The sequence below is a fragment of the Hyperolius riggenbachi genome, chromosome 11 (genome assembly GCF_040937935.1).
Source record: "Hyperolius riggenbachi isolate aHypRig1 chromosome 11, aHypRig1.pri, whole genome shotgun sequence".
NCBI lineage: Eukaryota > Metazoa > Chordata > Amphibia > Anura > Hyperoliidae > Hyperolius > Hyperolius riggenbachi.
This window is the reverse complement of record NC_090656.1, coordinates 123384479-123400917: the sequence shown is the minus strand read 5'-3', so window position 1 is coordinate 123400917 and position 16439 is coordinate 123384479. Positions and strand designations below refer to the sequence as shown.

General features: G+C 43.5%; 1 protein-coding gene across 1 annotated transcript in view; it reads left to right on the top strand.

The window, feature by feature from the left end:
* The window catches only part of LOC137537873 (mucin-2-like), a 198946-nt gene that overhangs the window by 8803 nt on the left and 173704 nt on the right, over positions 1-16439 (top strand). The window contains exons 3-6 of the mRNA XM_068259820.1: positions 6825-6939; positions 10415-10505; positions 11754-11860; positions 15958-16174. Coding sequence (XP_068115921.1) covers positions 6825-6939; positions 10415-10505; positions 11754-11860; positions 15958-16174 — 530 coding nt within the window. The remainder of the gene's footprint in view (positions 1-6824; positions 6940-10414; positions 10506-11753; positions 11861-15957; positions 16175-16439) is intronic.

Below are 16439 nucleotides of genomic sequence, written 5' to 3'. Positions count from 1 at the left end.
CTATCCATAGTATACAGTATGTGCTTTATCGCCCAGAGGAGAAATCACCACTTCTTTTAACCTCATTTTAATGTAGCTCCGGCTGAAGGAGAAGGATGCTGAGCCCGTGGTATTTTGGAGAATTGAAAGGAGTTATTTTCCTGTCTCTAGACTTTTTTTGGCATATTTGTGAGATCTCTGTCCAATCTCTATGCAGCCTTTTGCTCGAGTTTCCTGAGTCCATCTGAAGGGTTCATCTGAAGGTTCTCCTTCTGAGCAGGCAGCCCACTGTCCCTCACGGCTTTCAGCCTTTCTTGTAGTGAATGCACTTGGTACTTCTTGGGCCCAATTGCAAATTGTAGCATGAATGGATCTCCCAACTTATACTGGATAGCTCTTTTCTGGAGAGCCAGGGTGACTGGCTTCAAGGCTCTTCTCTTTGTTAGCTTAACCAGTGATATATCCAGATATATTTGAACTTTAAAGTCACTACCAATCCCATTATGGCCTAAATCTCTTGCAGCTCTCAAAATGCGTTCCTTGGATTCTATATAATGCATTTTAAGGGTTATATCCCTGGGAGTGTCGGCTCTCCTTGAGGGACCAAGTGATCTCTGTATTCTGTCAAATCTCAACAACTCCTCCTGACAATCTGGAAGCACGGCTTTGAATACAGTTAGTGTAAAGCTCCTTATGTCAGTGACAGACTCTGGAAAAATCACAGCCTCAAATTATCTCTCCTGCCCCTGTTGTCAATGTCCTCCACTTTGGTCTCTAGTGCCAGGATCCTATCCTCCTGTTTCTTATTCTTGCCCTGCACCACATCTATAGCGTCTGCTATTATGTCTTCCCGCACCTCCATTCTGTTAGTTCCAGCCCACAGGTCTTCTATCTGTGCCGATAACGAGGAGACTGCAGATCTTATCTCTGTGTGGAGGGCAGGGGCAGCTCCAGTAATTTTTCATTGAGGGTGCTATGCAGGTGCTGGATCCCCTACCGGGGTAGCTGTGAACTTGCAGTGCATGAAGCGTGCCATGGCAAAAAAGGGCGTGTCCACTGTCCATGCACTGGAAAGTGGGTGTGATAATAAGGGGTCATGGGAAGGCTAAATGTGCATGAACTTAGCAGTGGTGTAAATCACAGACAGTGGACTTCAACAGCTAAACTTTGAGTAATAACTCCTTTCCTAATAAACAAAATAATGCACTTCTTACCAGGGGGCGTAGCTAGAAATGACTGGGCCCCATAGTAATTTTTTCTTATGCCCCCCCCCCCCCCCCCCCCACACACACACTGTAATTACCTACACACACACACACACACACACACACACACACACAATAATTATGTGAATATTATTGTCGCCAGTTACTTACCTGGGGACTCTTCCTGCACTGCTCGATACCTCCACTGTCCCCCTCTGCCTGCTGCATGCATGCCCTGTGTCTTCTTCTCTATCGTGCTGAGTCACCCAGCTTTGAGAGGGGGACAGCGGAGGAATGGAGCAGAGTGGAATGATGGTGAGGGAGCAGGAGGACTTCAGAGCTGAAAAAAGCCCCAGGATAGTAACTGGCCATATTAATGTTCACTTTAAGGAAACCTTAACTAGGCAGGGTTGTTTCTAGCCGTTTTGTCCCTTCAGGCAAGGAACCTCACTGAATCATCCCCCCCCCCCCCCCCATACAAATACACATACATACTCCCACATCCTCTATAATAATAGGCAACTGTCCCTGCGTAGCTTTTAGTCCAGGTGGTTAACATGACTATGTACTCTGTAAAGTGCTGCAGAAGATGTCAGTCCTATATAAATACATAATAATAATATGGTAGGGATATTAGACTATGACAGGATTATTCCCACGCTGGTAATGCACCCCTCTGGTCATACGATTTTGTTATAAAGTTCACATTCAGACTTAGAACAGAAAAGGCATAGGACTAGCCCCTTCAGTATCAGTCAAAAGAGCTCTGCTGCAGAGGTTTATCGGTAATAGAGTTGGGCCGAACCTCCGATTTTAGGTTCACGAACCGGGTTCGCGAACTTCCGCGGAAGGTTCGGTTCGCGTTAAAGTTCGCGAACCGCAATAGACTTCAATGGGGATGCGAACTTTGAAAAAAAAAATAATATATGCTGGCCACAAAAGTGATGGAAAAGATGTTTCAAGGGGTCTAACACCTGGAGGGGGGCATGGCGGAGTGGGATACACGCCAAAAGTCCCCGGGAAAAATCTGGATTTGACGCAAAGCAGCGTTTTAAGGGCATAAATCATATTGAATGCTAAATGACAGGCCTAAAGTGCTTTAAACATCTTGCATGTGTATACATCAATCAGGTAGTGTAATTAAGGTACTGCTTCACACTGACACACCAAACTGTTCACTGAACAGAACAGGTATGCAGTGGCGGGTTCACTGAACAGAACAGGTATACTGTGGCGGGTTCACTGAACAGAACAGGTATGCAGTGCCGGGTTCACTGAACAGAACAGGTATGCAGTGGCGGGTTCACTGAACAGAACAGGTATGCAGTGGCGGGTTCACTGAACAGAACAGGTATGCAGTGGCGGGTTCACTGAACAGAACAGGTATACAGTGGCGGGTTCACTGAACAGAACAGGTATGCAGTGGCGGGTTCACTGAACAGAGAAGGTATACAGTGGCGGGTTCACTCAACAGAACAGGTATGCAGTGGCGGGTTCACTGAACAGAACAGGTATGCAGTGGCGGGTTCACTGAACAGAACAGGTATACAGTGGCGGGTTCACTGAACAGAACAGGTATACAGTGGCGGGTTCACTGAACAGTACAGGTATGCAGTGGCAGGTTCACTGAACAGGTATGCAGTGGTGGGTTCACAGTACAGGTATGCAGTGGTGGGTTCACAGAACAGGTATGCAGTGGTGGGTTCACAGAACAGGTATGCAGTGGTGGGTTCACAGTACAGGTATGCAGTGGTGGGTTCACAGAACAGGTATGCAGTGGTGGGTTCACAGAACAGGTATGCAGTGGTGGGTTCACAGAACAGGTATGCAGTGGCGGGTTCACTGAACAGGTATGCAGTGGTGGGTTCACAGAACAGGTATGCAGTGGTGGGTTCACTGAACAGGTATGCAGTGGTGTGTTCACAGTACAGGTATGCAGTGGTGGGTTCACAGAACAGGTATGCAGTGGTGGGTTCACAGAACAGGTATGCAGTGGTGGGTTCACAGAACAGGTATGCAGCCAGGGACAAGCTAAGCCTAACTAATCTTTCCCTATGAGAGAGAGTGTGCAGCAGCTCGCCCTACTCTCACTAATGCAGGCACACGAGTGACCGTAATGGTCGCCGCTGCCTGCCTTTTAGTAGGGGGGGAGTGGCTCCAGGGGCTAGTGTAGCCTAATTGATTACACTGGGCCTGCTGACTGTGATGTAGAGGGTCAAAGTTGACCCTCCATGGTGCATTATGGGACGAACCGAACTTCCGCAAAGGTTCGCCTGCGGGACGCGAACGCGAACCACGGAAGTTCGCATGGAACCGTTCGCAGGCGAACCGTTCGGCCCAACTCCAATCGGTAAGGGACAGAGTGAGAACAAAAAGCACCTGTTGTAGAATAGTTATTCCTTCTCACACTTTAAAGGGAACCTAAACTGAGAAGGATATGGATTTTTTCTTTTAAAATAATTCCAGTTGTCTAACTCGAATGCTGATCCTGTGTCTCTAATACTTTTAGCCTCAGCCCCTGAACAAGCATGCAGATCAGGTGCTCTGACTGAAGTCAGACTGGATTAGCTGCATACTTTTTTAAGGTCTGTGATTCAGACACTACTGAAGCCAAATAGATCATCAGGACTGACAAACATCTGGCATTGTTTAAAAGGAAACATCCATATCCCTCTCAGTTTAGGTTCCCTTTAAATTCAGTGGTTCAGTGCGACAATCAAGCCAAGTTAGTGTGTGTTCATATACGCCTGTGGGGTTTCCGCAGCCTCAGCATAGTCAGCTCTTTGAAGCCAGGGCCTCAATTTGTGGTTACGGCTGGCATGGTTCTCTAAAAGCTTGCTGTGAGAATCTGTTCAGCTGCCTGTGCATAACATTCGTTATGCAAATCCCCTACCTGCCTCCTGTGATGACTGTCAGTATAAAGGTTGGGATTACCCACAGTCCTTTGCTGGTCATTCCTTCAGGGTTTGTAGTACACACTCCTAGAGAGTGTCAGCCATGCTCTTGGTTTGAAGATCAGCTTAGAGTAATTCCTGGAAACTGTGCTAGGCAGATTCCCTAAGTGCAGTTAGGATTGTTTATCTGTTTGTTTGTTCTGTTGCTGTTGTCCTGTCCCAGCGGTGGTCGACAGGAAATGGTTCTGATCTCTGTTCTTGGAGTATAGCTGGTGCAGCGGTTGCTACCAGCTATCTCTTCTGTTCTGTCTCCTGGGATCGCGCTAGCCACTTTTCGCTAGCGCTGTGGATCCTTCTGTTCAGTCTCCTGGGATCGCGCTAGCCACTTTTCGCTAGTGCTATGGATCCTTCTGTTCTGCTACTCTGTACCTGGATCTCACTCGCTTCTCGCTAGTGCTGTGGATCCTATCTCTCGCTTGTCCCTGTTTTCGTGTGTCTGTCTTGTCTGCTACGACCGCTTGCTGGAGGCTCGGTGAGGTAACCGTTAAGCAAGCGTTCGCGTCCTCTGTTTCATGTTTGTCTGTCGATGGTTAGTTAGGCGTGCTTGTCTCTATTGTGCTTATCACGTGGAGACCGCGCATAACCGCGTGCAATGTTGCGAATGAGTGCGGTGTTCGCAGGTTAGCTAGCGTTTGTTATTTTCCGCATCTCCTCATTGTATGATTTGCTGTGCCTTTGCTACTCTCGTGCTCCGCCTTGCTGTAGCCTTGTGTCACGTCTGGCGATCGCACCTCTCGCAATCGCGTTCCTGCTTGGTATCTGCTGTGGTGTGTGCACAGTCGCGGGTTGGCGACTAGTTTTATGCACACACACACAATCTGTCTCTGTGCTCACTCTCAATCGCTTCTCTTGCAATTACGGTTCTTCCCTTCGTACAATTCCTGTCTGGCGTGTGTGGTAGAGCAGAGGAGCTGTTCCTCTGCACTCCACAGCTCCACCTGCCGTCAGGAATTTCCCTCTGCAGGTGCATTGCACTTACTGCTGGGTTCCTGCAAATTTATACGCTTGTGGAGGAAATCCGCCGTGTCAGCGCACGTCTGGTGCGCTGACCACGGAGACGATTCCGCAATCGTTACACTTGCCTGGAAGCCTCTTCTGAGGGCTCAGCAGGTGAGGGCAGCTAGGGTAACTGTGGGGGGAGGGTAACTCTGTGCGGGTGCAGGAGGGAAGAGCAACTTAAAAGGGAGAGTGGGAGCCAGTCCTTGCAGCTGTGAAACTGGATGAAGCTGGTGTGGTGCATGGTCCATGGCCAGCATGTGTAGTTCTGGATCCGCCCGTATTTTAATATTCTTAATTAACAATAAATACTTACCTTTAGTTAATGGTACCATGCTAATATAGTTCCGTATTGTCTCATGGCAATGCCACTCACGACGTTCCTCATCACCAGCACTCAATATACTTAAGTATAGCAAGCCCAAGCTCCCATCAAAACATCTTTAAATGTGCCATGGGGGCTCCCCATCTGTACTTTTATGGACCCTGAGGAGGTTTCACATTGGTCAGTTAAGGGACCAATGGGGACCACTGGCAGTACATGTAAAGATGCTTTGCTGCTTGCCCACCATCGGCACCGGCTCCCCCCCTGGGCTGAAGAGCAGCACGCCTGCAACCACCCATAGCACCCTGACACCCACCGACCCCTCCCCAAAACACACACACACTGCAACACCATTCCTCACCTCTCACCACCGACACTCCACCAGTCCACCACTGATCCACTGGGGAACCTCAGCAAGAGCATTTCTGAAGTTGCTGCTAAGGGACAACACATCCCTTCATTTTAAGGGAACTTATTGGGTTACTGTAATAATTAGTGAGATTGCTTACAATGGAGGGACATTTTCTCTTATTTTAGTGCTTAATAAATTCACATTTCACTGATCTCATTCTTCGGGAGAGGTAAGACAAACACTACCTCTCCTTCTTAAACAATTTTTAATTTTTTTTTATTTTACCAGGCATCTCCGAAATTCTCTTGTAAAGTGACATGGCTATGTACTTGGTAGAGCGCTGCGGAAGATGCCAGCACTAAGTAAATACTAAATAATAATGTGATAAATGGCTTCTGTGGTCAACAAAAAGCTTAGCTTTCACTTCGGCTTTACTTGAATACAGCTGATCAATTATCTGGAATGACTAATACTTACATACCTTTACATTATATGCTATTGTTATTACCTGGGTTTGCCTCTAGGTTGCATTAATCCTATTCTACAGGCATGCTGCAGAAGTTGTATCATGAAGAGATGTACTAGGAAGACATGGATCCTGCTCAGTGCAGTAGTAGTGTTGGGTACACAATATCGTACATTTTCCTCATGGCAGCACATCTATTGCATTTCAATGGCACTATTCGCATCAACGGTAACGCATGTGATGCGCTATTGAAACACCTTGCTGGAGTGATTTTGGTGTAAAACTAAGACATACCACCATTCATTGTAGTGAATAGGGAGTGCATTTTATCACACACAGTGGCTGTGCATTGCGATACCACATGAGCATGGGATTGCCCTGGTGATAGAGTCCAAAATGATCCAGTTCTTTACAAATTTTGGATTGTTAAGTTAGGAATTTGTAACAGCTGACGCCCCCTTACAATGATTCATACAAGATACCATATAATATTAGATTGGTCCTAGAAGCAATGATGACATATTTATTTTTACATTTCTCCATTTAGTGTCCAGCTGCCATACAGTGGGTCTGGAGTTCAAATTAAGAATCCTAGAGAATATCTGACTGTGACGTCTAAGCTCGGTCTGGTCTTAACAATGAAAGATGAGGACAGTCTGCTGGTAAGAAAGTAGGACAAGTTCTTTTTGCTGTGTATTTCAAACATAATAGGGGAATAATAGCTGAATGAGTTGTGCGGCCCCCTCCTACACTGCACCCTGAGCAGGGTTGCCAACCCAATTTCTTAATTTTCCTGGACAAAATGTTCAAAAAATCTGGACATCCCAAGGTTTGGACGGACAGGGGACGTAGTCAGTAGCAGGCTTTTTAGAAAACTTCTTGTGAATATCGGAGGAGGGAAACATAGATGAAGCTATGTGGGACATTTCACCAGTAAATAAACTAAGGCATCAATTCATAAAGCATTACCGCATGCGATAATGCTGAAAACAGCAGACTTTCCCAACCACTTAGCAATGTGTCAATTCATAAAGGCTGTTACCGCATGAAAAGCTGACATTACCGACCAGGGAGATAAATTACCGACTTGGCTGTAGTTACCTCCAACACATGTCAGTAAATTGTAAGCAAATATCAATTCATAAAGCCTTCAACAAGCGGTAAGCCTCACGACAGTTACCGACACCTCTGGTGAGGTCTTAACAAGTTACCTGCACCTCTGGTGAGGTGTTAACAATGCAAAGTGTAGGGAGCCAAAGTCTGTGTGAGTTATCTGTGCGAGTCATCTGTGCAGGCAGGGAAAGTCTGTGTGAGTCGTCTGTATGAGTCATCTGTGCAGGACAAAAGAGAGATCTCGCCACACTGCTCTACTCCACCGCTCAATGGGCTGCGGTAATTTACCGACCTTCAACAGCAGCTGGGGAAATCTCTATGAATTAGCACACAGACCGGTAATATACAGAGTGTGGTATTTTCCCCTACATGATTTTTTTTATCGCGCTGCTTTTTATGAATCAAGGCCTTTGTGGGCAGCACATTTCACCAGTAAATACATGTGGGCATGGGCAGCACATTTCACTAGTAAATACATGTGGGCTTGGGCAGCACATTTCACCAGTAATACATGTGGGTATGGACAGCACATTTCACCAGTACTTACACGTGGGCATGGGATGAACATTTCACCAGTAAATGCACTATGTGGGCAGCACATTTCACCAGTAAATGCACTTTGTGGGCAGCACCTGTCACCAGTAAATACATGTGGGCATGGGCAGCACCTGTCACCAGTAAATACATGTGGGCATGGGCAGCACCTGTCACCAGTAAATACATGTGGGCATGGGCAGCACCTGTCACCAGTAAATACGTGTGGGCATGGGCAGCACATTTCACCAGTAAATACATGTGGGCAGCACATTTTACCAGTAAATACATGTGGGCAGCACATTTTACCAGTAAATACATGCGGGCAGCACTTGTCACCAGTAATGTGGGCATGGTCAGCATCTGTCACTAGTAATGTGGGCATGGGCATCCATACTTGTCACCAGTAATATGGGCATGGGCAGCACCTGTCAACAGTAATACATGTGGGCATGGGCAGCACCTGTCACCAGTAATGTGGGCATGACCAGCTCCTGTCACCAGAAATGTGGGCATGTGCAGCACCTGTCACCAGTAATGTGTGCATGGGCAGCACCTGTCACCAGTAATGTGGGCATGGGCAGCACCTGTCACCAGTAATGTGGGCATGGGCAGCACCTGTCACTAATAAATACATGTGGGCAGCACCTGTAAAAAAACAAAAACAAACATTTACTTACCTGCAGGCTGCAGACAACTCCTCTCCTTAGTCCCGGCCTCCCTCCAGCGCAGCTCCCCCGGTCTGACTCTTCGCAGCCAGCAGCTGCAAAATTCCCGCGATCAGCCTCAGCCTCTCACTCACAGGCGGAGCAGGGCTACGGGAAGATGGCACCCGAAGCCCAGTACTGGAGAAATAAATAGTCTCCAGTGCAGGGCTTCAGCAGCCATCTTCCCGTAGCCCTGCTCTGCTGCTGGTGAACTGATGCGGCGTCTATTAGACGCCACAGTCAGTTCACGTCCCGCCTGCCAACCCTCCATGGACGGATGCCTTTCCCTAAGTACGGGCAGGTAAGGACACTGCCTTTTTGGGGTTAAAAAGGTGGACCGCTCGTACTTTCATGGATGGTTGGCAACATTGGCCCTGAGGCTGGAGCCTCTCTCGTCTCTGCCTCGGCCCGGCCCTGTGTTGAACTTCAGTCCTGAAGTGCTGTGTTTCTCACACATTTTTGACACAGCTCACTTTATTTGATGGGGCTTCATCAGGAAAGGTGTCATTCATTAAGTAGAACACATTTCTCCATTTCTCAGTTCATCCTAAACACTGGCATGAATCTGGCCCTTGAGGACTGGAGTTTGACACCTGTACACTAAACAACTGTTCAGGACCAAAATCTGAAGCGAAAATAAAGTTATGAGATAATGAATTGTATGAGTAGTATGGATAATACATAGAACATTCATATCAAATAAAAGTCTCATGTTTTTATTTTTTCATTTTTATAGCTTTATTTATAACATTGCATAATTCTGTGACATTTGCAGTTTAGAAACCACACCCTGTATTTTAAGCTATAAAACAGAGCAGAGATAATGACCCCTTGAACTTTCCAGCAGTAAAACCTTATCATAATCTGTCTCACTGTTTCTTGGCTGTTTAAGCTCATTATAAAACAGGATCGAGTTTAACCAAGTTGGTCAAATAGCTCAGAGAAGCTTTTTTTTGCATAGATAACAATAACAAGACTTTTTTGCTACTAATGTCCTAGTTGTTATCCGTACTACACATACAATTCTTTATCTCATAAGTTTATTTTAGATTCAACAATCAAAGGACATAGGAAAAGTCTGGCACTATAGTGTTTATTGTGCAAAAAGGTGACACATCAAATGGATTAAAGTGCATCAACAAAACATGATGTGCATTCATTAATCATGCAGTAAAAACATACCAACATGGTGTCTTCATGCTCGACTGGGTATGAATGGGAATGGTTGCACATTTCACCTTTGACAAAGCTTGGCGCAAGCCATGCGAAACGGTCGTTAGGCCGTGCACCTTGTGGCACTCACCACCGCTGCCTCCCATTCGTACCCAGTCGAGCATGAAGACACCATGTTGCTATGTTTTTACTGCATGATTAATGAATGCACATCATGCCTTGTTGATGCACTTTAATCCATTTGATGTGTCACCTTTTTGCACAATAAACACTATAGTGCCAGACTTTTCCTATGTCCTTTGATTGTTGAAGAACTCTTTCCTTTGCTAGTCTTGAGCTCATAGTGTACTGGGTACCATTTCTGACTTTTGGCTCTATTACCCCGAGTGCCTGCCTGCTCTCCCATACATTTATTTTAGCTTCAGATTTGCTTTAAGGGCCCCTAAGGCAATGATTATGGAGGTCACAACCAACGTAGAGCCAGTACAGTATACAAATCTAAGGGGGCAATGTTTATTTTTGACCAGGACCCCATTTTACCCAAACTATCCATGATTCTGGTATGTTTTGTTGTAAACATAACTCTACTTTTTCCATTTGCTTTCTATAGCTGGAATTAGATTCTAAATATGCCAGCACAACCTGTGGACTGTGTGGTGATTTCAATGGCAAGTCCATCCAGAATGAGTTCATTCTAAATGGTAAGCTTTATTGGCTTGGTAGCAGGAAAAAAGGGTGCAGGATGAGGGTGGACGAAAAGGGCGCCGCCATAGACTTTAATGCAATTATCATTAATACGGAGAAAAAAAGGAGATAAATGGGTGCTGTGAAAAATATCGTTAACAACATTAGAACATTATAGTTTTTGAAGTAGTTATCATTTTAGAAGCTTGCAAAGTTATAGTTGTTGTCATATTATTTTGTTTATATGTACAGATTTTACGTTATCAAAGATATTATCATTTCTCTGTGTAAAAGGGTGTTTCTGCAGATGGAGTGGTTTGGGTTAGGCACCACCACAGCGGCAGTTAGTTTTAGGCAACACCAGGGGGGGGTGGTTAGGGCTAAGCACCACCAGGGGGTTGGTTAGGGTTAGGCACCACCGGGGGGGTTAAGGTTAGGCACCACCGGGGGGAGGGGCAATTAGGGTTAGATGCCACCAGGGGAGTGGTTAGTTTTAGGCACCACCAGGGGAGGGTTCTGTTAAGCTGTATTGTTGAATTACGTACCGATTTTTAACGTTAATATCTTTATCATTATTATTTCCCCAATTTTTATTGTTTTTTAACAAAAGTAACCCCTCCTTCACTCCCAATCCCTCCCTAGTAGTCTCCCAAAGTCAGGGGCTTAGCCCAACATGCATCAACAATACTTGATTAAATGGAATACGGTTCAAACACGATACAACATGGCATAATTACAGAGCAATGTGGTAAGTATAAGTACATATCAATTTTAAATGTAGATAAGCAACAGGTCCAAGCTATTGTTAACCAAGTTTGACAACAATATTTATAGTTATCAGATTTTGTTATCCACCCGCGCCATTTCGTTATCAAGCCAAGCCCTTTTTCAATGGCCCTTTTTTCATGCACGCATTGGCTTTCTGTAAAGGTACTGTGGATATAAAAAATTGGAATTACTAGTAATCCTCTGTAAAGCATAAAAGACTGTGTAATAAAAGGCAAGTGCAAAAATGTTTTGATCAAAAGTAGAGCAGTTTTCTAGTACTTATTGGGCTTAGGCTGAGAAATTAAACATGGACTGGAAAACTACATTTTATTTACTCCAGTTTTCTTTACTGCCTTGCTTCAATCATCAATGCTGGTTTAAAAGTCAATACATAAATACCTGAAACCTATTTTTACCACGTTAGAAACTAGTATTAAATGTCAGACAAGGGGTCAAAATTATTTTGCCTCACCACTAGGAATGCATTTTTTTTGCAGGTGTTCAGATGACAGAAACTGAGTTTGGAAACCAGCAGAGATTTAATGGACCGACAGAACAGTGCCCTGATGTACCACCAACTCATGAGAGCAACTGTACAGACCACGTATGTGATAATCATCATATTGAATACGTTATTAATGATTAACAAAAAACAGCAAAAAAGTGAGGACTCTGCATAGAAAGTACAACAACAACAACAAATAACATTTGTAAAGAGCTTTTTTCCCGTAGGACTCAAAGCGCATAAGCATGGCTCAGACCATCGTGGTACAGAGGAAGAGAAAGTAGGATCAATTGAAATGCATACAGGATAAAAACAAGGAAAACAATGGACCACTTTAGGTTATTTCCTTGCAATACCACAGGCTGCTAGGGAGAGACTATGGGTGGCTTTTAGAAGGGAATTACTGGAAATATACAGACAAAAGAGCATAATATTAATATTTCATAGAACTCTTCTTTTGTCTAATGTTGCAGATGCTTTGGGTATTTTTAATTGATTTCACCTTGCAGCATACATTTCTGTTTTTTTTTTTCATGTGTTGTGGTTTGCAACATTCATATTTTAGTGTTTAGGCTCCTGTTTCAAGAACTTCTGCGAAACAGCCTGGATTGCACAGTAGCTATTTATTACTATCGTGTTTTATGTAGTGCTGACATCTTCCAACACTTTACTGACAGTGGCGTAACTAAAAAACACTGCCCCCCCCCTGTGAAAATTTGGATGCCCTCCCCCCCCATAGGTGCCAAATAATCGTAATGGGGCAGTGTTTTACCATACAATAATCATAACACAGCAATGTTTCACTATAAAATAATCATAATGCAGCATTGTTCCACCATAAAATAATTGTAAAGTGGGCAGCATTTCACTAGAAAATAATCATAAAGTGAGCAGCATTTCACCAGAAATAAATCGTAAAGTGGACCGCATAAGCATTTCACCGGAAAATAATCGTAAAGTGGGCAGCATTTCACCAGGAAAAAATTGTAAAGTGGACAGCATTTCACTAGAAAATAATTTAAAGTGGCCAGCATTTCACCAGAAATTAATCGTAAAGTGAGCAGCATTTCACCAGAAAACAGTTGTAAAGTGGGTAGCATTGCACCAGAAAATAATCATGAAGTGGGCAGCATGTCACCAGAAAAAAATTGTAACGTGGGCAGCATTTAACCAGAAAATAATGTACCTGCAAGAAAAATAATTTACTCACCTTGTCTGAAAAATATGGTAATTAGGACATCTAGCAATACAAATACAGATATTATTAATGAGTGGTTTGAGGCATCACTAATATTGATGCATGTTCATATTATAAATTACATCAGAATCAGAAACACTAGAAGGAGGTCCCTGCCTGTGCAAGCTCACAATCTAGAGGGTAGTGGGTTGCAGACGTTAGGGAAGGTGACACAGGGGTTAGCGGATGAGGCAATAAACTGCCAATGCTACCTATAGCAAATTATAGGCTTGTCTGAAAAGATGTGTTGTGAGAGAACGTTTGAAGGTTTCTTGGCTCATGATGGACAGGCTGTCCTGGATGCAAGAGTGAGAAGAAGTGACAAGAGGGTCTACTAAAAGGAGCAAAGGTTCCTGGTGGGATGGTATTTGCAGATTAGTGAGGAAAAATAAGGAGGTGACAACTTATGTAGAGCTTTATATGATAGATGAGGAGTTTATATTGGATCCTTTAGGTCAGTGTTTCTCAACATTTTATTGGTATGTACCCTTTCTAAAACCCTGTACTCACCAAGTACCCCCTAGCATAGTAAACCGTATCACAAGTACCCCTTAACAAATATATATTTAATCATAGTACATGATAATTGGTTGTAAACAATTTCCAAGCATTTACTGTTGCTTTTAATTAGATGAATTTGTTGCGGTTTGTATAGGATATATAATTTGTCACAACTTTACATTGGTTATTCTTGGTTAAGTTTATCAAGCCTGAGTACCCCCTGGAACCATCAGAAGTACCCCCTGGGGTACGCGTACCGCATGTTGAGAACCTAAGCTTTAGGTAACAGGCAGCCAATGGAGGGATTGGCAGTGAGGGGATGCATCAGATGAGGGGGAGGAGCAATGGATGAGGCAGGCAGCAGAATTAAATAGGGACTGGGGAGATGCTGCAGAGTAGGTTGTTTCAGTAATCAAGATGGGATATAACTAGAGCATGTACAAGCTTGTTAGTAGCCTCCTATGAAAGGAAGGGACAAATTATGGAAATGTTTTATCTATTTATTTCACAGTTTTTAATGCAAAAATGTGTAAAATAAATGTATTTTCTTATGCCCTATGGATTGCAATGCATTTTAGCGAAAAAGTGTTCTCTCAAATTTGGAAATTGGTTTTCTTGTGCTCTTTATACTTGAATGCATTTATGTGAAAATGTGTTTTCTCATTTGGAAAAAAACAATTCTTATAACTCATAGACTTCAATGCATTTATGTGATAGTTATGCAAAATTACATGAAATCAAAATTGTAATTACAATAAGAATCGTAATTATGAAAATGAAAAAAAAAGGACATTTCTCATTACATTCAACACTACATATGCGTAGGTTCATTTTGACAGTGGGGGACGTCATGTTAATGCTGTTCATTGAGCAGTCACGTGACAAGTGATGCAGGGAGAGAAGAAGTGTATCCAACAGATGCAAGTTAAATTATACAAAAAAGAATACCATGTGATAAAAGTGAGGAACTGATAGAGGGGTTTCATGTTAATGCTGCTGAACAAACAGTTACTAGTGTTCTGCAGTCATGTGACAAGCAGTACAGGGACGGAAGAGGTTAACCTGACAAGCAAGTTAAATTACACCGAAAGCATTCCTTCTGAGGCAGATAAAAGCAAACAGCTGTTACTTTTTGGATGACACTAGTACTAACTCCATGCACACAGTGTACTGACCCAGATTTTGAAACCAGGGACCCTAGTGCTGCAACGTAAGAGTAATATCCACTATGCCACCTTTCTTTTACATTACTGATTATTAATGATATATGCAGTGGTACAGAGGCGCCAGGAGAGTAAAATCAATTCTTAAAACGTTTAAAATTAAGTAGGTCATGGTGGATTAACCCCTTCAATGCAGGCACAAATAGTTGCTGATTTAGACAACAAAATGGTTTATATACATACTCCAAAAGCTGCAATGCATTTTGTGGGTATATCCCACTTCCTCAGGCTCCCTTGTATTGCCTGAGGAAGTGGGATATACCTACGAAACGCGTTGCACCTTTTGGAGTATGTAAATAAAACATTTTTGTTGTCTTCAGCAACTATTTGTGCCTGCATTGAAGGGGTAAGTCCACCACGACCTACTTCATTTTAAACGTTTTAAGAATTGATTTTACTCTCCTGGTGCCTTTTACCACTGCATTACTATTAATTCCACCCCTAGTGGAGGGGATTTGGAACCTCCTTTCTCCAATCCTACAGAGAGCGACTTCTTAATCCCGAGTGGGGGCAGGTTTAATCTCCCCATCTGCCTACTTAGCGGTTGCCTGAACGGTAACCCTTGTTTGTGAGTATATAAAAATTATACTTACAGTGGGATGCAAAAGTATTTGGCCCGCTTAAAGTTTTCCACATTTTGTCATATTACTGTCACAAACATGAATCAATTTGATTGGAATTCCACATGAAAGACTAACACAAAGTGGTGTACACATAAGAAGTGGAACGAAAATCATACATGATTCCAAAATTTTTTTACAAACAAATAACTGCAAAGTGGTGTGTGCATAATTAGGATTTCAAGTCTCTAGATGTGCAAAGCTGGTAGAGACATACCCTAAAAGACTGGCAGTTGTAATTGCAGCAAAATGTGGTTCTACAAAGTATTGACTCAGGGGGCCGAATAATTACGCACATCCCACTTTGCAGTTATTTATTTGTAAAAAAATGTTTGGAATTATGTATGAGTTTCGTTCCACTTCTCACGTGTACACCACTTTGTATTGGTCTTTCATGTGGAATTCCAATAAAATTGATGCATGTTTGTGGCAGTAATGTGACAAAATGTGGAAAACTTCAAGGGGGCTGAATACTTTTGCAACCCACTGTATTTGTTCATATCCACACTCCAGTACATACTACACTTTATTTGGCTCTCCCCTTATAGCTTTATTAATGATATATGTTCTACATCACCTGCTATTAGTGTTACTGCATTCCTCTGTGCTTTTCAGGAAAACATCTGTGAGTCAGTCCTTTTGGATTCTGCCTTCTCAAGCTGCCATCCCGTGGTTGCTGTAAAACCATTTATTGCAGCTTGCGTTGAAGACTTGTGTCAATGTGCTGGTCGATTTTCCTCTGACTGCATGTGTAAAACATTTGCTGAATACTCAAGGCAGTGCATTCATGCTGGAGGTCACCCACAGAACTGGAGGAAGCAATATCTGTGTCGTAAGTATCTTCATTTATTTTTTCACACTTTTTAAAACAAATCCGTAGTGACATTAAAAAATAAAAGTCAGTACTTACCTAAGAAGAGGTAAGGCTCTGGATCCATTAGAGCCTTCCCTGTCTACAAGGCCGGATTTTAGGCAAGGCCACATAGGCCATGGCCTAGGGCACCACAGGATCAAAGGCAGGTGGGCAGCAAGCTATACTGGGGTGGGGGCAGGAAGCATCACCTGGCTACCTATATTGGAGGGAGAGGGGTCATCAG